Here is a 25,785-nt window from a genome sequence, read left to right on the forward strand (position 1 = left end):
ACATAAATATAAATGTTAGTTATGATGATAATAATATTTATCTTAGTAATAAATAATAGAAGATATTGTTAAAGAATTTTTTTTTTTTTTTTTTACCTTGATTAGTATAGGTTTAAGAAAGAAGTAGAAATAAATAAAATGAAATCATGTTCAGGTTGTAGATCGGAGACCGATCTATTCAAATATGCGATTTTAATTTGAAGAAATTGAAACAATTTGAGTAGATCTGCTCTAAGGACGAATTTCGAAGCTTTGTCCGTTATTGGCAAGCTTAGGTTCGAAGCTTTTCCATAAGATCTCCTTAATTTTTTTTTATGGAATTGATTTGTTGGACAGTTTTTTTTGCAAACAAGCTACTAAACATAATAATCTTCTTATATTTGAAGCAAATTTTATATACTATACAAGATTTTCAATGTTTTTCTTTACTTTATACATTATTTGAAATCTTGAAGGAAAGATGTTTTTACCTTGATTAGTGACTTGCTTGCTTAGATAAACCTTAATTATACGGAGCACTTCGTGCTGATAACGTGTTATAATTCAGTAGGCTTATAACTACCTTTAGTGGTTATAAGAACAAAGAGAGAAAAAAAAAGAGAAGAAAGAGAGAAGAAATATTGATATTGATATTTCAAGAGAAATGGTACACCTTAAATGGCTACCATACATGTCTATTTATAGTGTAAAATATTACTATGCAAGCTATACAAAGTTGACTAAAATTTATCATCCATATGACTTTTTGTACCCATATTATAACAATTTTGAGTATTGAAGTATTGATTGATTGTGGCACGTATTTGATTTGTAATTGTATTGAGTTATATATATACGAGTAAAAAAAAAAAAAAAAACGTAATTTATAAACAAGAATTGAAATTAGCCTCCTGTACCCAAACACCCCTTTCCCAATAAACAACCCTAAACGTACTCCGTACGAGTAAATCCTACGCTCTTCAATTTACAAAAAATTAAAATTCCTCAAAATCTGAAACCCTAATACCTTCCTTCTCCATTTCATTTACAGCGATGGCGATGTCAATGGCGACTAAAATCTCCCGATCAATTCAATCTCTCCGATCTCCTCCCGTTACCGTCGCATCGCTCACTGAATCTCTCGCAACGATGAACCTAACTCCATCAATGAATCAACAAAGCCGTTTCTACAAGGTCGTGGATATTCAGAAAATGAAGTTTAAGAAGTACCGTAAAGGTCGCATCGACGGAATCAAAGACGGTGCAGAAGTCTGTTTCGGTAAGTACGGATTACAAGCACTTGAACCTGCACGAATTACAGCCAAACAGATTGAAGCTGGACGTAAAGCGTTGACATGGAATGTAAGAAGGGGTGGAAAAGGTGGGAAAGTGTGGGTACGTGTGTTTCCGTATAAATCGGTTACTGCGAAACCGTCTGAAGTTCGAATGGGAAGAGGGAAAGGTGCTATTTCGCATTGGGTTGCTCCGGTTAAACCGGGTCAAATAATTTATGAAATGGGTGGTGTTAATGAAGTGTTGGCTAAACGAGCTATTCAAATTGCTGGTTCCAAAATGCCGATTCAGACTAGGGCGATTATTCGTGATCCGATGACTAAAGAAATCGGTATTAGGTGATGGTATTAGATTTTTTTATTGTTGGAATGTTTGCTTTTTATTTGGTTTTATTCTGTTACTTGATGATTATGATTCAAGGTTAAACTTTGGTGCAAATTTGACTTTTTGTTTTTGTGAGTGTTATCATTTGCTAATAATAATATGAATTGTGATGTTTAAGTTTAGTTTTGTTTACTTTAGTTTGGTGACAAACTGAGAATGAATTTTGTCTGCTCTTGATATTCCAATTGTTCCGGTGATTGTCTAGCATCATCCACATCTTGTCTTTGTGTTCTACAAAGTGATGGTGAATTTGCTTACACAGTCGAGGGTCTTGTTAAGGAGGACGTTTTGGACAAGTGTATAAAAATGAACTGTGACCCCCAAAAGCATAGTCTGTCGTATACACTTGTCCAAAACGACAGTCATTGTAAGCATAGTATAATTTAAGCACAGTTCATTTTCGTATACACTTGTCCAAAACGACATTTTCTTCAATACGTTTTGTCGTATAATTTGCTTACACAGTCGAGGGTCTTCTTAAGCACAGTCGAGGGTCTTGTTAAGGTAAACTGTTTTTTTTCTTCAGCTGTTAATAACAATCGTGTGATAAAATATGTTCTTTAATATTGTACTAACCTTGTATTATTCAGGTTGTTGTGCTATTATTGCGCGCAGCGGGTCTCAGTGTTAACTTTCAGGTTGTTGTGCCATTTCCGCCATTTAGTTCTGCTTTTGCTGGATATTAACTTTCAGTGTTAACCTGGGTAAAGATTTTAACAAAAGGATTATTGAAAACTGAAATTGCTTAGCTTCATAGCTTTTTGCCCAGTATGAGGTAACTGCGATGGTCTATTGTATGGAACTATATTGAAGTTAGCCCTACATCTTCATTCCATAATGCGAAGTTTTTCACATTATCACTGTCATTTTTAGAGGTGTTAATATATATTAGTTAAAATGTAATAGCATTATATACGTTGTTTAGATTTAAATGCCTTTGTTACTTACTTTTGGTCTACTAACTCGAAAACCCTCTTGGTTTCGATCCCATTGGCGAATCCATGAAAACTCAATTGGGTTCCAATTTTTTTTTTTTTTCAAAGCTAATTATATTTGGAGTGTATTTAGTGGTTGTTTACCTAAAAAAACCATAAATTTAAAAAACATATGGGGTCCTATACTTAAATTTATTGGTGTATGTATTGTATAAAATATTTCCAAAGTAGTGATCGTTTTCAGGTAGAGCTTCCTATTTATTTATGTTTTGCTTCTATTATCAACTAAGTGCAGCCTAAATTGAATATTTTCTTTTTTTTTTTTTTAAAAAATGAGCGGAAGGTGCATTCATTTGCTGAGTATGTGGGAGAATTGTTGACATGTAAAATGATCCCTTCTATGTCTTAATTTGTGACTGTTATGATTAGATCCTTAATCCTTAATATTCAGAAAATCAATAGCAATAATATTCAGTGTTTTTGCTAAAAGAGGAATGTCAAGTTATGAAGTTAATTTGTTTCGACTTTAATTTGTACTTATTTTAAAGATAATGAACTTGACATGCTGGGTTTTTGTTACAGGCAAGAGATTTTGTTACATGGTAAGTTATAAAATCCAGTATAGTACGTACCTCAATTACATACATGTTTGAATTTTGATACAACTTAATGTTCATATATTATTGTATATCACATTGGATTTTGAATCCTCTCACAACCTTCTTCTGGATCTTTTCGTTCCTTTCATGATAATGATAACTTTAACTTTTTTTTTTTTTTAGAATGGCGACTTTAACCTTTATGTAATATGCCTTATGCCACCTTGTATCATATTCATAAACTATAAACTATATTGAAAGCTCCCGTGTAAATTCTGTTTCCTTATGTTAGGTTGATAAGTCTCAGTGAGTTTATTTTGACTCGTAATCGGTAAATCTTATACTTTGGGCTGTGCATTTGCAGAATGAAGATCACTTAGTATCAAAATATAGATGTATAATCTGTTATGTTATAAATAAAATACCTTCGTGTAGGTAACTTGACTCTTTTGTTTTTGGATTTAGTCATACTTTATCAATTATATTTTTATGACTCCATATTTTAGGATTATTTTGTAATACAGTCACTTATACTTTGACTACTCCTCTAGGTGAGTTATAGGCTGATTCTTTTGATGAGATATAAGCATAATGTCTTGTGTGTTGGGTCTAGGAGGTATTTAGAGCTTAGTTGTAAGTAAGGCCTTTGTACCTGCTGACCCGCAGACCCGCTTGACTTGGGGTTGTTATGTTGTTTGATGGGTGTTATGTATATTCTTTGTGGTGGCTATATCTTTGATAATAGTTGGAATTAGAAAGATGGGAGAGATTTTGAAGATGTGCAAAGAGTTGAAGTTCTGAATATTAGTAATTTCCTTGGTTATAGTTTTATTAGATACAGTAAGGATTATTGTGGTAGTTTCGTGGTTATTAGTGTAGGTTTTAACAATGTTGTAGAAGTATTTTGATGATATTGGAGTGATAGGTTTTTTAGTAAGTGTTTGAGGTCTTCATTAAAACGATCTATTCATTAGTTTTCTTATAACATTTTCTTCATTAGTATATTTATATGTTTTTTTCAGTATATACTTGAAGTGAACATGTATAAATTACAGTATTATTTTTTGAACAAAACTCGTGTTTTCATTGGAACTTTTAATAAACTCATATATACAAGACTTTTAATTCATATAAAATACTTAAACCCACATATACAGGACTTTTAATTCATATAAATTATATTGATTATTATGGACCATTCAATCAACCCGTAATTTCATGTGCCATTCAACTAGTACTCCGTATAAAGCATGAATACTAATATAAATGTTGAGATACAGCCGTTAACTCACAAATTTTACAAAACAATTCACACGATATATGTGATGTGGGGAAGGATTATTACTTTAGTCTGATTAAAATAACGATTATTATTATTAAAATTTGGAGTCTTTCATCAATAAATGAAGGATCCATTGTACCGGTACATCCAATCCACAAAACAAGGCTCGCTAAAAGTAAACTTGTTAGACCTGCACCCGAACTTAGACCTAGCTAACTCCAACCGATCGAGTCTCTAGAACCAATACTTCAAACCAACACTAACGAACTACAGAGTAAAACAAAACATCTCGACACCACCGAAACAACATACAAGTGACAAAACAATATGAGACGTAGATACAACAAATAATTATCTATAAAAACCAATTCAAAGAAACCAACACACATCGAATTAAGCGGCCTTCGATCCACCATTATGATTTCTTTCATTCGGACGTGACGTTATTCCATCTATCTCATCGATTCGAACTCCGTCGCCGTTTGGAGCAAAAAAATAATTAAATTTAATTAATTAGTTAATATGTAAATCTGTCATATTGTGTACAAGTTGTGTACAAATGGAATTAGGTACACCAGTACTAAAAGGACTGACTCAGACTTCATTTTGGGCTTTAAACTTCAGTTTTATTTAGCCCAAATATCAAATATGTTACACATACGCCACTTCATCTCTTATCAATAAACCCTTAACCCCACTGCTTCCCCCACACCGTATCCACATCACACATGGCGGCGACAACGGCAGCAGCGATGGCCATCGGCCGATCACTCCTAACCTTCCGATCATCGTCATCCTCTATATTCTCCAAACGTCTCTTTTCATCTTCTATATCTAGGGTTCCGCCACTTCCTGGTTTCACTAAACCGGTCCGGTCAACAGTATCTATTTCACACACTATCTCGTTTGCACCAGGCGCGATTCATCTGAACCAAATTCGGTGCCGAGTGAATAGGTCTGGTGGTGCCTACTCGCCGCTTAACTCCGGTTCGAATTTCAGTGACCGGCCACCGACGGAAATGGCGCCTTTGTTTCCGGGATGTGATTATGAGCATTGGTTGATTGTGATGGATAAACCTGGCGGTGAAGGTGCTACTAAACAGCAGATGATTGATTGTTATGTTCAAACCCTAGCTAAAGTTTTAGGAAGGTACTGCCTAAACCCTAATTTTGAAATTTTCAATTATCCGTTTTCTTTTTTTTTTTGTCAATAACTTTCTTTAAGGCAATTTTGCATGTATTTGTTGTTTGTAATAGTTGAATTTTGAGTAGAAATATTGGGAACTGAATGAATTTATATGGTCATAAAATTATGTCACAGAAAGCTACTGTATATATTTCTCATGTAATTTTGTTGATTGTGTTAGTGAGGAAGAAGCAAAGAAGAAGATTTATAATGTTTCTTGTGAGAGGTACTTTGGATTTGGCTGTGAGCTTGATGAAGAGACATCTAATAAGCTTGAAGGTTTGTATGATTATAAAATATTTTATATTTGCTTGATAATTATTCGTGTATTTTTATGGGGTGAACAGTCACAACTCTTGGTATTTTATACAGGACTGCCTGGTGTGCTATTTGTACTTCCAGATTCATACGTTGACGCTGAAAACAAAGATTATGGAGGTATGGCTAATTCACGAGTGGCTCTAATCACACTTTTGTTTAAGTTCGATGTTTTCCACACTAAACTTTTGCTCATTATATGTTCTATATTTCTTAGGTATGTTTTGCCATGTTACTGCTATGTTAGATTATAAATATAAAAAATAGAAAATGAGTCTCAATCGATTGAAATGTATGCCAACACCTTACCTTTCGCACTCCCTGCGTTTGCGAGATCGGGTATTGTTGTGTTTTATATTTCATGTATGCTTTTCTTATCTTGCATGAATGAGTTGTAAGTTAGTAGACTATATGCATCGGTATTCATTACTGGTCTTTAAACATATGATATCTAAAATTGGATAGATTTTTGTTAATCACAGACTTATCAGTATTATCTTGCTTGGATTTTTCAGCTGAGCTGTATGTGAATGGAGAGATTGTTCAGAGGTCACCTGAAAGGCAAAGGAGGGTGGAACCAGTTCCACAAAGAGTTCAAGATAGACCAAGATACAATGATCGAACCCGTTATGTTAGGCGTCGCGAGAACAGCCGGTAGTCGTGATATCTGAATATCCTGAATATGTAATGAACAGCTCAACTCTTTATTGGATTGGTTAACTATGAAGTCACGTTGTTTATCTATAAAGTAGTGTTGGTATTTATGGGTGTGATTGATCAATGTATTGAGCTTTTTCACTCTGTTTAGGTTGACTCATGTGTTAATAAGTAAATTAGGCCAAATTATTTTATCGAATCTACTTTTGTTATTCTCATTTCTTCGTTGATTGATAATCGTATTCTCAATGTGTTTTTCTTCTACTTTCAATTACTTTTTATAAAAAAATCATGTAATGAAAGGAACATGTAATGTGATTGTTGTCTAGCAGCATTAAACAGTTATGAAATCTTTCATTTAAGTACCACATTAAATGTGAAACCTTTGTAGTCAACGAAAGTAACTGACTATGATAACTCTCTTTATCTTTAAGCTCTGACACCTAATCTGAAGTCATTAAACTAACTTCTTAGGTTCTTCTGCATTATCAGTCTTTGTCTTGTCCGAGAACTCTGCTGTTTCGGACGAAGCTTCTGAAAAGCTTTGTGTGTCATCATCTGCTTCAATGGAGTTGCTTGAAGAATATTGAGACTGATATTCTTCACTCGCATCATCTAATGGATCAATGTCATCACTTGAGTGCCACTTTTGATCTTCTAGTGCTTCCAGCTCTCTAATGGCTTCCATGGCAGAGTTTGTAACTTTCGCATAATCAACCACATATCTGCAAAATTGTATATTTAGTATATGCATTTATCTCTATTATTCTAACAAACTCCCTGGTTTGAACAAATGAATTTAAAAAAATGGTTAGTAATAAAGTAAATTTGCATGTACCTGTTTAGATCAAATCCTGCAGAAAGAATGGCTGCTTCCATTTTTGATACAAGATCTGTTGAATAGTTGATCATATTCGTGGTTAAGTATTCTCCACGCTTAGCTATTTCGACGAGAAATTGCATATCAAGGGCAAACTGTTGTGAAAACATAAATTAGAACAAAATTGAATTGATTCATTGATATGATTATTATCCATAAATCCATAAAATAGCACCCTTGTTAAAAATATAATTCTCACCTGAGTCAATCTATCAGATTGCTGATCATTTGTTTCGTCGTTGTCACGAGTCATCAAGATTTTTTCACGGTTTTCAGAATTCCAGTCGAATGTTGTCTCGATAAGCTCCGTCAGTAAACTCGCCAACCAATCGAATTCAATAACATTGTCTTCAGCAAGTTCTTCTACATCCCTTAGTTCCATAAACAGTGTCTGATCAGTCAACTTTACACCGTTAGCTATGAAGTATGACATCAGCGTTTATGATGAATTCAAGAATTCATTAATGGTTACCTGGTATGGACGAGAAGGCATAGGGCCCTGCAACAAGTCAAAGTCAATATCATCCCTAATACAATATACTTCTTCATTAGACATAATGCGGTGTATAAATTGCTTGCAGAAATGAGTTCTCAGTATACTGCAAGTTCCTGCGACTGATATCATGTGGCCATCAATGACATTGTTTAACTGATTAATGTTCTTGAAGATGTGTCTTATCATGTCGGAGTAGATTTGTTGAAGTGTTGATAAGTTGGCTATAACCGAAACTTTTTGTGATAGTGATTCTGCTTTTTTGATTCCTGATGAGTCTTCTATAACATCATTTGTTTCATAAGTGAGAGCTCTTTCAAGGATGAAACTGTACACTGTAAACAAGCCCATGAGCTCTTCAAGAATTGAGCTTCCACAAATAGGAATCAAAGGTGAAACATCATTGATAACAGCCTGAGATTTTAAAATGAAACTAATATTAACAGGTGAATAATTTAAAGTGCTTCTTCCATTTCATTAATTTACAGACAAGGTTAGTTTTTAGTTTCGCGTTTCTATTTTCGTTTTTGCATTCCGCCTTTTAGTTTTTGTTTTCGCGTTTCAAATTTTAGTTTTGCGTTTCAGTTTTGTGTTTCAGTTTTCAAGTTTTTAGTTTCGTGTTTTGCGTTTCGCGTTTCGCGTTTCAGTTGGCGTTTCAGTTTTCAGTTTCGCGTTCTAGTTTTTAGTTTCATGTTTCAGTTTTAAGTTTTGCGTTCTAGTTTTGCGTTTTAGTTTCACGTTTCAATTTTTGGTTTCACATTTCGATTTTCACTTTCTCATTTCAGTTTTCAGTTTTCAATTTAGCTTTGTGTTTCGCTTTAGTGAAACACAAAGCTAAATTGAAAACTCAAGCGTAAAACGCGAAACTGAGATTGAGACGGAAAACACGAAACGAAAACTGAAACGCGAAACTGAAAACTGAAACACAAAACTGAAAACTGAAACGTAAAACTGAACACTAAAACGCGAAACTGAAAACCAACACGTGAAAGTGAAACGTAAAACTGTAACGCGAAACTGAAACCGAATACCAAATGCAAAACTGAAAACGGGTCTTCACCCAACCCGGCCCAAAAATTACAGATGAAAAAAGGGTCTCGGCCCAACTTGACCCGGGTCTCAACCCAACCCGACCCAGGTCTCAACCCAACCCATTCGATCCATTGAAAAACTGGTTGTTTTGACCCATAACCCGTTACGACCCAAACCCATTTGATCCTTGACCAGATCCAACCCCTTTGCCAGTATATCTATAACTATGATGAACCATGTTAACTTATAGGCAAACAGCCAGAACAACAATAACAATACTCAATCCCAAACAGGGTAATAAAGTCCACCTACAATATGCTTTTGTAATTCATTTTATAGATTCCATATAATATAAATTTCGAATTTGACAACGACAACACTAAATTTGATCTCAATGGGTCAAAATATGCTATGATTTTGGAGATTGATCATACCTGTAACAGTGACACAAATTTTCTACAACTATTGGTCAACAAGAAATATTCGGGACGTTGTTCGGTAACCACTGAAGACGTGCCATCTGTCAACATTCCCGATACAAGATATCTTCCCATAACCCAAACATCTGTAGACGCAAAGATGCAAATATGTTTCTTCAAATGATCAAAATGATCCTTCAAAATACCTTCAATACAAGGCGCAATATGCTCAATTAAACACGGTCGCAACACTAACTTTTGCCTTTCTAACATAACGCAATACGTCACAGCAAAATGCACACAATCAACAACACTTGACAACCAATCACCAATCTGCGAAATCGATTTCACGTGCCTATTGAAACAAGTAGCAAAAGCTTCTGTTTCTTCTTCGGCCCATTTAATAAGTTCTGAATTATAAGGAGAATTTTCAAATTCTCCGTATAACATAACAAAACTTTTTGCTGCTTGAGACACCATGGAAAAAACATGTTTTGATAGATCGTGAACAAAAAGACCGGGTGAATATCTTGCTGATGACTGCAAATTCTTTATACCAGATGCAATACGAGTACGATAATACTTGAACAATAAACGAGTTGCAAGATGATCGAAACCAAGGCGAGATAGTCCAGATAATGACTTTTGAAGTTCTGCTGCAGAGACTTGTACGTTATCAGCGACAAGTGTCAGCTTATCGGCAAGTTTGACCCGTCTTTCTGCCATGTCAGATTTATAACACATCCAAACATCTGGTGAAATATCTTCTTGAAACTTCACTTTAGGAAAATCACCATCTTCTGTTTCGAAAACTTCTAATGCTTCTTCTAATCTGTGCTCAAATAGAAGATTGTCTAACGTTTCTAAAACCTCATCTGCACAAGCCTTGAAGTTAGTCGTGGTGTCTTCATCGTCGATTTTGAATTCGTCGAGAAGTGTGTCAGTTGGATCATCTAATGCAGTTTTTAGATAGTCACCATCCATAAGATTCTTAACAAGCTGTTTTTGGGCCATTATATGATACTTTAGTCCCATCACTTCATTATTAATACCTTTTGTTTCTTTAAAAACCCTGCAAAACATGATAACAAATACAAAAACTCAACAAATCCTTTTTTTTTTTTTTGACATCAGTTTGGGATCACCCAGGGGACTAAACTACCCACACGTTCATCTCCCGTAGTTGCATAACCCGCCCAAATTACTGCCCTGGAGGAAATCCGGACCAATCCGAGGGCATGGCCGGTAAAACCCCCCTCCCTGCTGCCCCCACACTAAGCGAAATGCGACCTGGGTGGATACTTCAGGTCAGGGATAACATTGAGTGCAATGTTGCAGCCCAGCGGAGTCGAACTCCTGACCTCTCGCTCTGAGAGGCAGGTCACTACCAGTTGAGCTACAACTACAACAACCACAACAACAACAACAACAACAACAAAACCCAATACCACATAAGTGGTGTATGGGGGAGGTGAGATGTAGACAATCCTTTCCCTATCCGAGAAAAAAGACAAGTCATTTCTCCGCCCAGAGTGAAACACTCTCAAAAGTAGAGAAAGTCATCTCTCTCTATTCAACGGATAGAGAGATTGGTTCCGAGTGGACCTCCGGCCAATAAGTAGGAAAAAAATTTAAAAAAAATAAAATAAAATTGAGACGCCATGAAAATGGTAAAACCGAATTTCCATGGGTTTTAAATCCTGCCTGAAATTTATTTTAGGCTCTAAGAGTCAGTCAAATCGTCAATAAATCGACGCTCTAAGAGCTACAACTCAATGTTAAAAATCAACATACCTTCCAAAATGGGTTAAATGACCGAAACTTTAAATTATTGTATGTATTCAACTTTAAAATTTTCTATTGTATGTAGAAGTCTTTAAATAATTGCTATTGTAGAGCGTTTAAACCATCCCAAAATAGCGTAAGGATCAGAAATTAAGGTAACCATAAAATAGAATTTTGTAGCTCTTTGAGTTACGAGCGTTTGAGCTTTTGAATGAATAAAATCTGAATTCGTATGAAGGATATATGATCAAAAACGGTTACAACTCGCAAATTTTGCGAGTCTTCACCATCTTGATAATATCTCCTTCATACGGACTCCGATTTAGTTGATTCAAAAGCCCAAACATTCATAACTCAAAGGACTACAAGTTTCCTTTTTATTGAGGGGGTCACAGCCCCCACCCTGCCCCTGAAAAGCTGTCCTTAAACCGCGTACATCTGAGTATAAATATTTCACTCCTCCGGGTAGCTGAACAAAAAAACCTTTTTCGTTTACCCGTATATAATTACTAGGTTTGGACAACAATAATTAATAGAATACACCTCCAACCTAATTATACCTCCATTGTGTATTTTTGTGTCTTTAGCCCTACTAACAATGTAGTATTAAAGTTCACCTGATGAAGGATGTATAATTCGAAATTACATTCTCCTGAAAATCAACTTCTGATGCTTGCTTCAGCTCAATTAGCTCTAAACATAAATGATTAATCCCCTAAAACAATCAAAAATTCATCATCAGTACAATTAGATGTGCCAATCACTTGGCGTGTTCGAATCAGTAAAATAAATAAATAATAATTAATAAAACAATGCAAACCTTTGCGGTCATTGACGCAAGCTCATCAGACTCGATGTCGGACTCTTCATCATCGCTGGTGACAGAAGAAAATTCAGTGCTCGTATCACCGATGACAGATTCTCCGTTGTCCATATGGTTGCCGTGATCTCTGAATCGGTAATTTGATGTATGTGAAGATGTTTCCATAGCGATATGAAATTGATCCTGAAATGGTGGTTAATCCAATGGGATTATTCGGATCTTGATTTTGTGCCATTTTGAAATCTTCGTGAAATTAAGATCTTCGGTTTCTTCGTTCGGTTGGTCGCAAGGAGACACGGGTTATGTTCGATATGGATTTGTTTTATTTACCGGCTAAAGTGCTTATACGTTGTCGTTTTATTTGGCGGGAAATGCAATGCATTTCTATTGTGTTACAGGGAAACTTTTTTCGGTTTGTAATTCGTAACATTTGTTCGTTACAAAAAATAAATAGGTCCTAAATAGGTCCTCAAATATTCCTGTTTTGGTGACTTCCTTTTAGGTAAAATAAAATGCTGTAGTGTTGTAGAGTTGTAGGGTGAGGGCTCAAACCACGTTTGGAAATCACAGGCGGATAGTGGATAGCGTAAGAGGCATCTAAGGTTGTAATTTATTTTGAATTTTACAACTTAGTAATTTTTTATGGTTATATTTGACAATATAGTTTAATCTAAAAGGTTGTAGTTAATTATAAATTAATTTAAAATGACAAAAGACATCAAAAATACTTATATTAAAGTAATTAAGGAGTAATATATATTATTATTTCTTAAGATATTTTATTTTAAAATTTAGTTTAACTAGCGTTGTTCTTAAATATTTATTACTCCATTTCTTAAGATATTTTATTTTAAAAATTAGTTTAACTACCGTTGTTCTTAGATATTTATTTATCTTTTTGTGTAAAGTAGTAAATCTACGTCTACTCTATATATTAAAGCAAAGTTATAATTGAGTCAGATTTTAAAATTATTCCTTACAAAAACAGATCACCACCCTTAAAATAAAATATTCTTGATTGATCCAAAGGCTCACATTTATCTGATGTCAGAATTCAGTGTCTGATGTCAGATTTAAGTGTGCTTCCTAAATTACCCCTCTAAAACCTGAAACGCAGCCCATCAACCATTGCCTAAAATTAGACCTGGCAATTGTGACCCATACACTCAAATTCGGGTTAAATGGGTCAAGCTTTCAGGTCAATTGGGTCTTGAGAAAAATTAAGCCTAACAATGTAAATCAAAACTTAAAAAAAAATTCAAATGGGTTTCTCTCCAACCTATTAAGTCCTATAAAAAAATGAAGGAACGGGTCTAATGGGTATCAATACTCGAAGATCAATAAATAGAAATGGGTCTAATGGGTTTTGTGAATTGGTCAAATGGGTCGAACACAAAAAGTTTCATCCGTCAAAAATTTATGAAAGCATTCATGGTTATATCATTTATTATGTATATTAATAGTTCTTATGTATATATAATAAATGATAATAACTAAAATAATGTAATAAATGTAAAAAAAGCGATGTAACCCATTTGACCCAACTGACCTGTGACCCGTTTCGACCCGTTACCCAAACCGACCCAACCTGACCCGTTTAAAAAATTGACTCGTTTGACCTATGACGCATTTCAACCCAAAACCATTTTGACCCATTACCCAAACCGACCCAACCTGACCCGTTTGCCAGACATACTTAAAATCCGTTTCGCTTGCAAGTTAGTTTCCCCCTTTCAAAAACCAAAAACCGTCATCCCCATTCATCGTTTGAATTCCTCTTAAAAGCTAAGAACTGTCATATGCATTAACCGCATTCAAAATCCCCTTAATCTGATTCGATATCTGCTAATTTAACTTAATGGGCAATTTCAAATTTTGGTATCAGGCTGAAGACGTTTCGATGTTATTTTTGTAGGGTTTATCAATCCACTAATTGTTGATGAGAAGAAGCCTATAATTTGGCTAAACATCAATATAATAAGCCGCTTCCTCCTCCATCTTTTTTCACTTCGCCGATCATTTGGTTTTAATTTTCAATTACAATATATATAATCAGCGATTTATGTATCACTAAAATGTTTGGTGATTGAATTAGGTTTCTGAATTCTTTTTCATACTGCGACTACTAATATCTATTTAATTATCTGTTACCCGAAGATTAAAATTACGATTGAACGAGGTAATCAAACATTCAAAATTTTCCTTTTCTATATGTGACTTGTGTTTGTTTTACAAACGAACATTGGTTGCTTAATTATTGTTTGATAATATTTTTTCAAGTTTTATAATCATGTTCCTGTTGGAGAGCCTTGGGGTAAAACTCTTAATACAAAGACAAGGTTTCAGTTGTGATTCTTCATATATTTCATTGGTGATATCATACTTATAGTTATTGTTATAGTTATATTTATGTTAATGAGTGGTTAACAATGGAGGGAAGTTAAATTTGCACAAAAAAAGTTTATGATCTTAATATGAATTGATGGAATAGTGTTTATTAAAATCTGAGTGGCAAAAAACAACCGGTGTTGGTGATATTATGTTTATTGTTACTCTTTTTTCTTGTACCGTGAAAAGTTTGTTACTTGTTTTTTCGTTCAGGTCTACCAGGCTAAACTTACAGCTAGTGGAGATAGAGTTGCAATTAACGTGCATCTACATGGAGTTCAAGCATCCATTTCATTGGACATATCAATCTTGAGGTCTCTTGCAGGACTGATTCACATAGCATGGAAGTTTAATATTGATCTTCAGGTAAGCTTGCTCACACACAATTGATTTTTTCCTTTTCTTTACTTGATTAAATTTTTATTTGGTAAAATGTAATTCTCATTCTGATTGTATACAATATGTGGTTGATGAATGGGCGTCGAGCCTCTTTCAGTTATGAAAAATACTCATTTGAAGTTCATTCTGCCCCAAATCAAGTGGGAGAAGTTACTATGCCCGTTAACAAATATATTTTATGATTTAATCTTGCCTGGGTTATTGTTTCTCACACATTCTCTATTTAAATTATTGGGTGATCCAATATTGAATACAGGAAATCACATTGAATGTAGGAGATGGGTTACACTACTGAAGGATAAAGTGGAGTTAGCTTCAGGTGAGAGTTGTTGTTTTACCAGTTTGTTTTTGATCATGTTAAGTCCGAGTCATTAACACATCATATTTATTCATCGGCTACTACATATTCTATCATTTAAACATTACGGTTTCAATTTTATGGGATTCAAATTCGTGACTTGAAATCATGCATAATGTGTATACTACTTTCAATCTGATCCAGATAATATTTACATCAAATTAAGTCCAACTCATTCATCTGACTGAGTACTTCAATTTTAGGGTTTCTCACGAGTTGATTTCTTCAATTTCAGAGTTTCTACAATGACGTTATATGCTCTTTATTCATGTAATTTGTGGAAGAATTACAAAATCCAATATTACGATCCTTATTCATGTCAGGTAATTTTATGGTGGTTATTCAGTGATGTTGTTCTCAACCTCTTCTTTATTATGTTAAAGTTGAGTTTGTGCTGGTTGTTAATTCTCTCGTACTATCGATCGTCTAATTTATAGTGTCTAAGTTCAGAAATTCTTCGGATCATGAAATCTTATGGCTCACCGTTCATATGTTTTATTTGAGGTAAGTGTTGCATATCAATTATGATGCTTATAAGATAGTTAATAGAGGTGGCATTTTATACCCATTTACCAACAAATGGGTCAATTTGGGTTTCTATCTTATTTCCATCGGGTAACATACTAAAATTGGGTTAAAAAGGAAAAGGGTCCAAGGGTCTTTATTTTAGTTAGTACTTTATAACTATTTTTTTAGAAAAGGATTGGTTTGTAACATATAGTTTCTTATAATCTACTTTAAAACATAAAATTTGATATTCCAAACACTGCATAAAAGTAGTGTTTTCTTGCTGCTTAATCTCTAAAGTTGACACAATGACCAGCAATAAAAAATTATGTTTAGACTCGAACCAGTTTAGACGTACTACTCTACATGCACATTTATACTCCTTTAGCAATTACTTTTTACACTTGATTATTTTCTACTGGTTAACCACAATAATAACCCTCTAATTCCTCTAAATTTTTGGATTCAGTGGACTCATGTTTATGTATCAACAAAAAACTGAGCAAAGGCTATTCCGTCGTCAACGGTAATTTGGATTAATACTTTAATTCTGATTGGTTACAAAAGTATAACCCGATTGTCCATCCTGAATCAATCCAAGTAAGCATTCTATTCATACTTTATCATTCTTACAAATTTTCAAATTTTTTAATCATTCAAAAAACATTTCTAATGGATTTCCTTGAGAATGGCTGCTGCTCCTTGTAGAATTGTTGGTTTAAAGTCATCATCACTTAGTCACATATGAATGTCCGGGTCAGTTTTCTATTTGAATGTCTTCCATTGTATTTTACCCATTTGAAGAATTGTGACAATCCTTTGTTCTTCAGGGTTATACATCTACACTATACATTTGGGTATGGTTAAAATACTAGCAGGTACAGTTAAGGCTGTTTTAATCGTGCAAGTATTCTTTAGTATATCATTTTCACCTGCCTCTAAAGGTGCCTAGCGAGTTTGGGTCATTACAGCTATAGTAACTTCACATGGGTCATAACCAGTTTGTTCAGGTTGACCCATCTTTTTAATTAGGTCCTTTTCATTAATTTACAAATAACTACTGTATATAATATTCTTAGAAAATTATATTATGAATATAGTATACATTGTTGGTATGTACTATTGACTCGACTTGACCTATGAGTAAATATTTACGTATATTCTTGTATTGGAAAAGGAATAGGTTTTAAAATGAAACACTTCTGTATAGATGGATCAAAGGGAATTGATCAGGTAAATTGGTATTTGAAGAGACTAACAACACTTATTTTATGCTATATTATCAACCATTTTATGTGTCACTTAGTTGTTTGGAATCAATGATACTGCTTTTGGCACTGTAAGTTTCGATTATAATAGTATTAAACTTTGTTGGGTATTCTTTGACATATTAATGAAGTTGTGAAATTTTTGGTTACAGTCGCATGATGTAATGGACTATATATTCTTACATAGTTGTGGTAGATGAAGAAAAACAACAAACTTGTTCCTAAACCTGCACTACAAGAAAAGATTCAGAAAAACCATGATTACCTTTTTTTCGATGTTCCATGATCATTTATCTCCTATATACCTAGCCAGACTCGGATAGATAAATATGAAGATATTGCAACTGCGGGTTGCTATTGTTAATCGGTCTTTTTCATTGTATATTTCAAAATAATATTTGTTCATGGTTTCACACCTTATCCATTTCTTACATGTGGAATTCAATTACTAATTGTCGTAAAATGTTCATGAAAAAACTGCTAGAAAGAAATGGATCTTCTTACGATAGAGTTGTCTTTTGAAATAATTTTGTTTTCATTAGTAAAATTTGTTGCTCCGCATAATTATCTATTTATTTTTATTCGCATATAACCGATATGAATATGTTCATCGTCAATAATGCATATAAACATAAATTATTACGGAGTATATCTCTAATATCCTAATGATCGGCCGAATCAAATATTTTATGTCATGTTCTCGCAAAATTGCGGGTATTAAACTAGTTTTATCATCATAACGATGTTATTTTCTTGACTATTTTTATAAAAAGTTAAACTTTAGTAATTTAAAATAAGCTGAGTGTTTTAAGGTGTGTTTATTTTTTATTTAGGAGTCATTTATCATATAAAAAGTAAAACTTTAGTAATTTAAATTTTGAAAAAAACCTTCACACATTATGGAAAAAAAAACACTCGATAAATAACATGCAGCAAGATGAATGTTATCATGAATAACATTTATCAATAAATTTATTTTTTCAAGCGTTCTCTGTTCCAAATAATAACATTACGTTTTTAAATATATTTCATAATTTTCATATAATCTTAATATTTGAAAATATTTTATTATAAAAAAAAATAAAAAAAATACTCTCCCGTTCTCCAATAGAAATGGAGCATGAAAATGATTTTTTTTAAAGGGATTATCACTAAAATGCCCATTTTTTCTCCCATATTTGACTTAGAGCCCATAAAAATAAAAATTTGACAATTTGCCCGCTCAAGACGCAAGGACGCAAGGTGCTCTTTGCGACCTTGCTCCCCAGTGGACGCAAGGACGCAAGGTGCCTCTTGCTCCCTTGCTTCCCGGGGACGCAAGGACGCAAGGTGCCTCTTGCTCCTCCCTGATGTCATAATCAATGTTTTCTTTCAGACATTTCATCAAACACCTTACGTGCATATCTTTGTTTTGCTCTAAAAAATCGACAAAATGATTATGTAAAACCCTTTAATTGTGATGACAAACTATTACAAACACCTTACGTCATTTTTGATTATGTAAAACCCTTTCCCAAGGCTTACTTACGCTGAAGCAATGAGTCAATACGGTTCAGACAGACCAGATACCCGCTTTGATCTTGAACTCAAAGATGTAATTTATTTTATTTTTTATTTGTTTAGTATTATTTTTCTTTTTGGTGTTTACAGTGCAAAGCTTCTTCTTTAAGCTTTGTTGTATTGAAACATTCATGTAACTACTTATCTTGCTTTCAGTTACCATAAAGATTCCGTTTGTCATCACAATTAAAGGGTTTTACATAATCATTTTGCCGATTTTTTAGAGCAAAATAAAGATATGCATGTAAGTTGTTTGATGAAATGTCTGAAAGAAAACATTGATTATGACATCAGAGAGGAGCAAGACGCACCTTGCGTCCTTGCGTCCCCGGGAAGCAAGGTCGCAAGAGGCACCTTGCGTCCTTGCATCCCCGGGAAGCAAGGGAGCAAGAGGCACCTTGCGTCCACCGGGGAGCAAGGTCGCAAAGAGCACCTTGCGTCTTGCGCGAGCAAATTGTCAAATTTTTATTTTTATGAGCTCCGAGTCAAATATGGTAGAAAAAATGGTCATTTTAGTGATAATCTTTTTTTTTTTTTTTTTTTTTTTTTTTTTTATCAAAGGAAGCATACGTATACAATCAAAATCAATCAATCAATTCATGTCTCTATTTCCCCGGCGTCGACGAAAAATCTCCGACGGAACATAAAAACTAGCTTTCAGCCTCCTTCTAATCCAACCGCCAAACCCTCACTTAACCACTCACTCAATTAACCAGCGTCCCCCGACACACACGGCGTCAAATGACAAGGCATTTATATATAATCGCCGTAGTGTTACTTATCGTCGGAATATTGAATATAACCGTCGTTGTAAGTGGCGGCCAGTTTAATGACGATTACACGAAGTTATCAGGAATAATAATACCAGGATTTGCATCAACTCAGCTAAGAGCCTGGTCTATTTTGGATTGCCCTTACTCGCCTCTTGATTTCAATCCTCTCGATTTAGTCTGGCTCGATACCACAAAAGTATATATATGTATATTATTCATTATGTTTTCTTATTTATTGCTGTATATTGTTTTATACTTATATTTGTTCAATGATTTGTTGTTCAAGTAAGTGTGATATTGTGATTTTATATTTATTTGAAATTATTAGGTTATGATGGATAATGTATTTGAAAATTAGGTGTATTGAACTAATTTAGGTTATTGATCCTTAGTTAGATGATTTATAATTAAGATATTTTAATTTTAACTAGTGTAAAGACAATAATAAGACCAACGGCCTTCCAGCTGAGTGGTATCGATAGGGTGGGCCCGCGATTAGTTGCTAAGCAACCCGGGTTCATTCCTTGGAGTTTCATACCTAGCGTGCGTGATTGCAAATGAGAGCATTCGATGCCTCTCAAGCCGTTCAAAAAAATAAAAAATAATAAGTCTAGAAAAATGCCTTTCTAAAACATAGGAAGTTGACACGCTTAGTAAATGATATGAGAGATATTATGTGTTTTGAAGTAATTGTCATAAGGATCACCACTACAATTGGCGATGTAATGGCGTGTGTTAACTATATGAATATTGGACATTGCAATCTTGTGTGTGGTGGCTCGTTGAAGAGTTAAATCTGAAGGTAATAAGATGTAATGTTCAGTTGATGGTAGTGTCATTTAACCTGTAGGTTTTCAAAACTCAAAGCATTCCACGTTTTGTGGAAAACGTCACTTGTAGGTTTTCATAATGTTCAGTTGATGGTAGTTTCATTTAACCTGGGAATATACACTTCTTCATGTGTATATATCTAACTAAATGCATTCTGAATGTGCAACGATTTGATAAGACAAGTTGGATGTTGTGTTTAGTAAGTGCAATTCTATCATGCTATTGTCTTTATTTATGCTAGCATAAGTAGTGCTACGTTTTCTCATTTTTTATTCAATACTGTCGGTGGATGATAGAAGAAGGCTACAATCTACCGTGCAGTGTCTTTCTGCAATGAATTGCTGGCTTAAATGCATGATGTTGGATCCTTACAATCAAACTGATCACCCTGAGTGCAAGTCACGCCCAGACAGTGGCCTTTCTGCAATCACTGAGCTTGACCCAGGTGTTATAACAGGTAACACTTATCGTCTATATGCACCAAGAAATAGGGACATACATTTATGCTCATGCACACACATGTATGTATGTACCTAATTATGCATGCATATATGTGTGTACAAGTTGACATAGTATACTTATCATGTCTAGAACAATCCCCTCTTCAAGCTAACAGTGGGGCTTCTTTTGGTTATTGTGGATATTTTGTCACCATTTACTGACTTATCAGTATACTTGCTCCCCTGAAAATGAGTTTGTGACTCTCAGGCCCTCTTTCATCAGTTTGGAAAGAATGGGTTAAATGGTGCATCGAATTTGGAATCGAGGCGAATGCTATCATTGCTGTTCCTTATGATTGGAGACTGGCACCATCGAAGCTTGAGGAGCGGGATTTGTACTTTCACAAACTAAAGTATGTATATACCTTTCGTACATCTAATTTTTTCTTGAACTTCCGGTCCATTTTATGCCTCCTATCCCCTTTTGGTTGGAACTCATCATCAGTAGATAATCTTCCAGTGCACGACTTCCCGAAATTACTAGATTATCTTGCACCTTTCTTTCAAAAGACTAAATCATGATCTCTGTTTCTGTGCAGACTTACCTTTGAAACAGCTCTTAAACTCCGTGGGGGTCCATCAATTGTATTTGCCCATTCATTGGGTAACAATGTTTTCCGGTACTTTTTGGAGTGGTTGAAGCTAGAAATTGCCCCCAAAAAATATGTCGAATGGCTAGACGATCACATCCATGCCTACTTTGCTGTTGGTATAACAAACTACTTTTGGTCCAACTCAAGTTACATATACACACGTCCTGATAGAGGTGGCATTTTTAACCCTACTTAGGAATGGGTTGAATTGGTCTGTGTTTTTACCTAAAATGGGTCAAATTACTAAAAGGGGACCATGCCAAATGGGTTGAACATCACCAATAGTGTATTTTAGTTCTTACAACCTACTAAATACTTTCATTTAAAGATTTAAATTATAAATTATTCATGTAATTATATTGTTCTTCTAATAATCATCTACCCACTACTAAATACATAAGTTACTGAGTAGAAAATAGACAAAAAAAAAGTATTTGTGCGTCAATCAAACCTGACCCGGTCTGATTTGAATGATACTGAATAGTCACCTAGTTCGACCAAAAATCCCAGACCTGTGTTGGCTTGTTAACCAACCAGCCCATCTTGCCACATGTAGTGTCTAGTATCACTGACTCTGGGGGATAATCTAACCATTAATGTTTTCTTGTTCTTAATTTCAGGGTCTCCTCTTCTTGGTTCAGTTCAGACAGTTGAAGCAACACTCTCTGGTTTCACATTTGGTCTTCCTGTACCCGAGGTATATTATTCTCTCTATCTTATGTTATTAAATCTGTCACAAGTCTTGCTTCAATTTATTCGTGCATGTTGATGATCTGCAAGTATGTAATTTTTTCTGGTAGTTACTGCTATTTATAAATGTGTCATGTTTTGACGAGTTATCAGGGTACTGCTCGATTGATGTTCAATTCATTCGGCTCTTCACTATGGATGTCACCTTTTTCAGAACATTGTCGAAGTGAAAATGAGTATTCAAAGCATTTTACTGGCGGGCGCAGAAAGAAACACCATGTTTATCATTGTGATGAACTTGAATATCGGTTAAACTATTCTGGATTTCCTACTAACATAATCAATATCGAGATCCCCTCCGTTGTAGGTATGCCGTGCGTCTGATAATATGTTTTATGATAGAAGGTGCTTGATGTTGACTATATTAGTGGTTTCTATTTTTTCAGAAGCTTATCCATCCTTTGGAGATGAAATGCAGGCCAACTTATCTAACTTTGAATGTGGGGTACCTACTCAATTATCTTTTTCTGCTCGAGAAATAGCAGATGGGACATTTTTTAAAGCAATAGAGGATTATGACCCTGATAGCAAAAGGCTTCTTTACCAATTAGACAAGTGAGTAGTAAAAAAAACCGTTCATATAACACCTAAATCTTGCTTCTCAATATATTGTTGTCCTTTTATATTCATTGCTATATCGATTGCTGAAGTGGCAATTTTGACCATTTACCTATGAATGAGTCGATTTGGATTGTGTTTTACCTCAAATGAGAAACTTTTTTGAAAATAATAGATAAAAGGAAATGAGTCGATTGTCACGTGGCTGTATTTCTGTTCGCGCCACTTCATGTTTTTAAGATCTATCATTTATGAATGGCAAGTTTTGATAAGGAATTAAACCGTACTCTGTTATTCAGGTTATATCATGGTGATCCAGTTTTAAATCCTTTGACGCCTTGGGAGAGACCACCTTTGAAGAACATCTTTTGCATATATGGAGTAGATTCGAGGACAGAGGTACTAATTAAAACACTGCATTTCGTAATCGAATCATTAAAGCATAGGATACACAACACGAGGATCTAATATACTTTTTTTCCAATCAGGTTGGTTACTATTTTGCACCGAGTGGCAAGCCTTACCCTGACAACTGGATTATTACTGATGTTGTATATGAATTTGAAGGATCTTTGTATACCAGGTAACTCTTTTTACCATTGAGCTTATGATCATGCTTGACGGTTTTAAAATCATCTGTTTTGATAACTAGGAACTTGAATGGTAACTTTACATACTAGGGTGATAATTATTATAAAAGACTATTACTTGAACTGTAATAATAATAACCGGTATTACAAAAGGATGAATAGTATGAAATCCCTTATTTTCTTTCATGTAGGTCTGGGAATTTGATTGAAGGAAATCCTGGTGTTGCTAGTGGTGATGAGACGGTAAGCCAAATAAGCACGTGGATGTTTTAAATAAGAGACACTATATATACTTTTTCATTGTAGCAATCGTTTTTAAAAAAAAATAATTTTGTCATATAACCTTGACAGTAGCTAACATAATTGTTTTCAGGTACCATATTATTCTCTTTCCTATTGCAAGAATTGGCTGGGACCAAAAGTAAATATAACAAGAACTCCTCAGGTATCCTAAGTTGATGTACACTTAATATGTCAATTTTGCATTTTTTTTCATGTTAGTTTTTAGTTTTGCAGGTTATTAATATAACTTAATGGTATATATGCCAATCTTACCAAAAAACAGAAGCTTTCCAGTACCAAATTTGTAAAAACTTACATTGAAATGGCAACCTTGTTTCAGTCGGAGCATGAAGGTGATGACGTGCAAGTTCATCTTGACGTTGAACACCATTCTGGGGCTGACATAATCCCCAACATGACAAGGTCACCTCGTGTTAAGTATATAACATTTTACGAAGATTCTGAAAGCTTGCCAGGACAAAGGACAGCAGTTTGGGAGCTTGATAAAGGTACCTTTTATTTCATTCATTCATCTATGTAATTAGTTGCTTTTTAAAATGAATAAATGGCAACCTGTTAATTGGATGTACAATATGGGTGACAGCAAATCATAGGAACATTGTGAGATCCCCAATTCTGATGCGGGAGCTATGGCTTGAGATGTGGCATGATATTCATCCTGATAAGAAGTCAAAATTTGTTACCAAAGGTTGGTTCTTCCTTTTCTAGATTCCTATTATTTATTATTTATAGATTTATAGATAGATATCAGAAATTTAGAACAAAGAGTTTTCGAATTTTGACTTGTAAGTTTAACAGGTAAGCGTGGACCTTTGAGAGATGAAGACTGTTATTGGGATTACGGTAAAGCTCGTTGTGCATGGCCCGAGTATTGTGAATACAGGTAAACCCTTTGAGAAAATGATGTTGCTCTAAAATATTGGTTGTTTATATATGTATGTAAATGGCCGCAGATATATTTTTGGAGATGTTCACTTGGGTCAAAGTTGCAGAGTTAGAGGCTCCTCAGCTGATCGCCTTCTGAATTATGTATAACAACTACGAGGTAGTTTTTTGATCTCTTGTAAGTATAATTTCAACTAGTAACACAATTCTGTAAGCACTAGCAAACTCAAAGAAATTGTGTTTGGTAGTAGCATTTTAGAGGTGGGAATTTTAACCAATTTCATGATGAGTGGGTCAATTGGAGTTATCTTGTGTCAAACAAGTAAAACAGAAGTTAGATGAAAAGGAAATTTGGTCAAAAGCATTTTTATAATTTAATTCCGAAGTATAAAATTCAGATCACTAGTGAAATAGTAATCACATTTGACATAATAGTTACAAGACCAATACCTAATCCCACCAAAAACTGATTGTGGGGAGGTAAGATGTAGCCAGTCGTACCTTCACCTTATTTGACATGCTTGTTATAGATGTTAAACAGAAGGTTTAATGTTATGTGAATGTATTCAAATGCATGAAACCCTTCAAACACCTTACTAAAATTCATTTTTAAGTTGACCCTCTACTTTGTCTTAATGGGTCCTGCCCTCTAATTTCGTAACCCTACTGCTCTATTATGTTTTCCTGACAAATAGAACATGTCAATGCAGGATTAACAAACTAGAGATGAGAAGATGGTCCGATCTGTGCTCAATTAGGGCCGCATATGATCCTGGAATCATATTCAGTTGCACTATAATTGCATTGATGTACCATGATGAACAACTACACACAATTCTTACATGCGATTTTGATCATCATCCGAAGACAAGGGTTTCTGCTTTGAAGCCTTCCACAGTCATTAGAAATTCAAGTATGTAGATCCACTATGGACCATGTCAAACAAATAGAGAACATGTCCATCACTTTTGCCTTGAGATAGAACTTCATCTAGGCAAATCAGAAATCCACTATTTATAGTCATTTTTTATGACGGGTCCCCCGCAAGTTTTTCACTTTGGATGGTGCATTGATGATTGCTAACATCTAGGCAAATCAGAAATCCACTATTTATAGTCATTTTTTATGACGGGTCCCCCGTAAGTTTTTCACTTTGGATGGTGCATTGATGATTGCTAAATGTTCTTGTATAATCTTTTTTTTTTTGTTCGTTTTGAACCCAGAGTCGTGCATGGTGAACTTATGTGGTTGTAAGAGGGCAATAGTTTTGGGAACAAATTTACACGTCCGCACTGTTCATTAGTAAGCTTATTAGTACATCTTTATGAGAATGTTGCATTACTCTTAGTGTAAAATAAGATCTTATTAAAACCCGGGATATGGTAGTTTAAATATGCGTTGAAAACTTAGACATATGGATAGTTTTATTGTCTCTAAACAATCACATTCATTCAAAT

The 25,785-nt window shown here is 34.4% G+C and overlaps 4 protein-coding genes across 6 annotated transcripts; 3 read left to right on the top strand and 1 right to left on the bottom strand.

Moving 5' to 3' along the window:
• The first annotated feature begins 909 nt into the window (after positions 1-909).
• LOC139880459 (large ribosomal subunit protein uL16c) lies at positions 910-1,762 on the top strand. Its single transcript, XM_071865479.1, has one exon. It carries the CDS (start codon positions 1,033-1,035, stop codon positions 1,612-1,614), a length of 582 nt encoding a protein of 193 aa, XP_071721580.1. The 5' UTR covers positions 910-1,032; the 3' UTR covers positions 1,615-1,762.
• Positions 1,763-5,101: 3,339 nt separating this feature from the next.
• LOC139880475 (multiple organellar RNA editing factor 2, chloroplastic-like) lies at positions 5,102-6,832 on the top strand. The gene is made up of 4 exons (XM_071865480.1): positions 5,102-5,622; positions 5,840-5,937; positions 6,031-6,096; positions 6,492-6,832. The coding sequence occupies exons 1-4, from the start codon at positions 5,201-5,203 to the stop codon at positions 6,632-6,634; spliced, it is 729 nt and encodes a 242-aa protein (XP_071721581.1). The 5' UTR covers positions 5,102-5,200; the 3' UTR covers positions 6,635-6,832.
• A 258-nt stretch (positions 6,833-7,090) lies between these two features.
• On the bottom strand, positions 7,091-12,230 carry LOC139843913 (exocyst complex component EXO84B-like). Its single transcript, XM_071834101.1, has 7 exons — positions 12,063-12,230; positions 11,860-11,957; positions 9,473-10,529; positions 7,986-8,420; positions 7,713-7,904; positions 7,472-7,608; positions 7,091-7,358 (listed from the first exon to the last, which is right to left on the bottom strand). The coding sequence occupies exons 1-7, from the start codon at positions 12,228-12,230 to the stop codon at positions 7,091-7,093; spliced, it is 2,355 nt and encodes a 784-aa protein (XP_071690202.1).
• Positions 12,231-19,120: 6,890 nt separating this feature from the next.
• LOC139880491 (phospholipid--sterol O-acyltransferase-like) lies at positions 19,121-25,606 on the top strand. 3 transcript variants are annotated; one of them, XM_071865481.1, is made up of 16 exons: positions 19,121-19,514; positions 20,471-20,606; positions 20,858-21,002; positions 21,189-21,415; positions 21,863-21,939; positions 22,086-22,299; positions 22,379-22,547; positions 22,850-22,949; positions 23,039-23,133; positions 23,332-23,383; positions 23,514-23,585; positions 23,763-23,931; positions 24,027-24,131; positions 24,242-24,326; positions 24,397-24,488; positions 25,039-25,606. In XM_071865481.1, exons 1-15 carry the CDS (start codon positions 19,287-19,289, stop codon positions 24,476-24,478), a joined length of 1,956 nt encoding a protein of 651 aa, XP_071721582.1. In that variant the 5' UTR covers positions 19,121-19,286; the 3' UTR covers positions 24,479-24,488; positions 25,039-25,606. The 3 variants fall into 3 exon arrangements, with proteins under 3 accessions (XP_071721582.1, XP_071721583.1, XP_071721584.1); XM_071865482.1 differs by having other exon boundaries at positions 21,189-21,358; XM_071865483.1 differs by having other exon boundaries at positions 19,377-19,514; positions 20,446-20,606.
• The last annotated feature ends 179 nt before the right edge of the window (positions 25,607-25,785 follow it).

Source organism: Rutidosis leptorrhynchoides, chromosome 1, assembly GCF_046630445.1.
Source record: "Rutidosis leptorrhynchoides isolate AG116_Rl617_1_P2 chromosome 1, CSIRO_AGI_Rlap_v1, whole genome shotgun sequence".
NCBI classification, from domain to species: domain Eukaryota; kingdom Viridiplantae; phylum Streptophyta; class Magnoliopsida; order Asterales; family Asteraceae; genus Rutidosis; species Rutidosis leptorrhynchoides.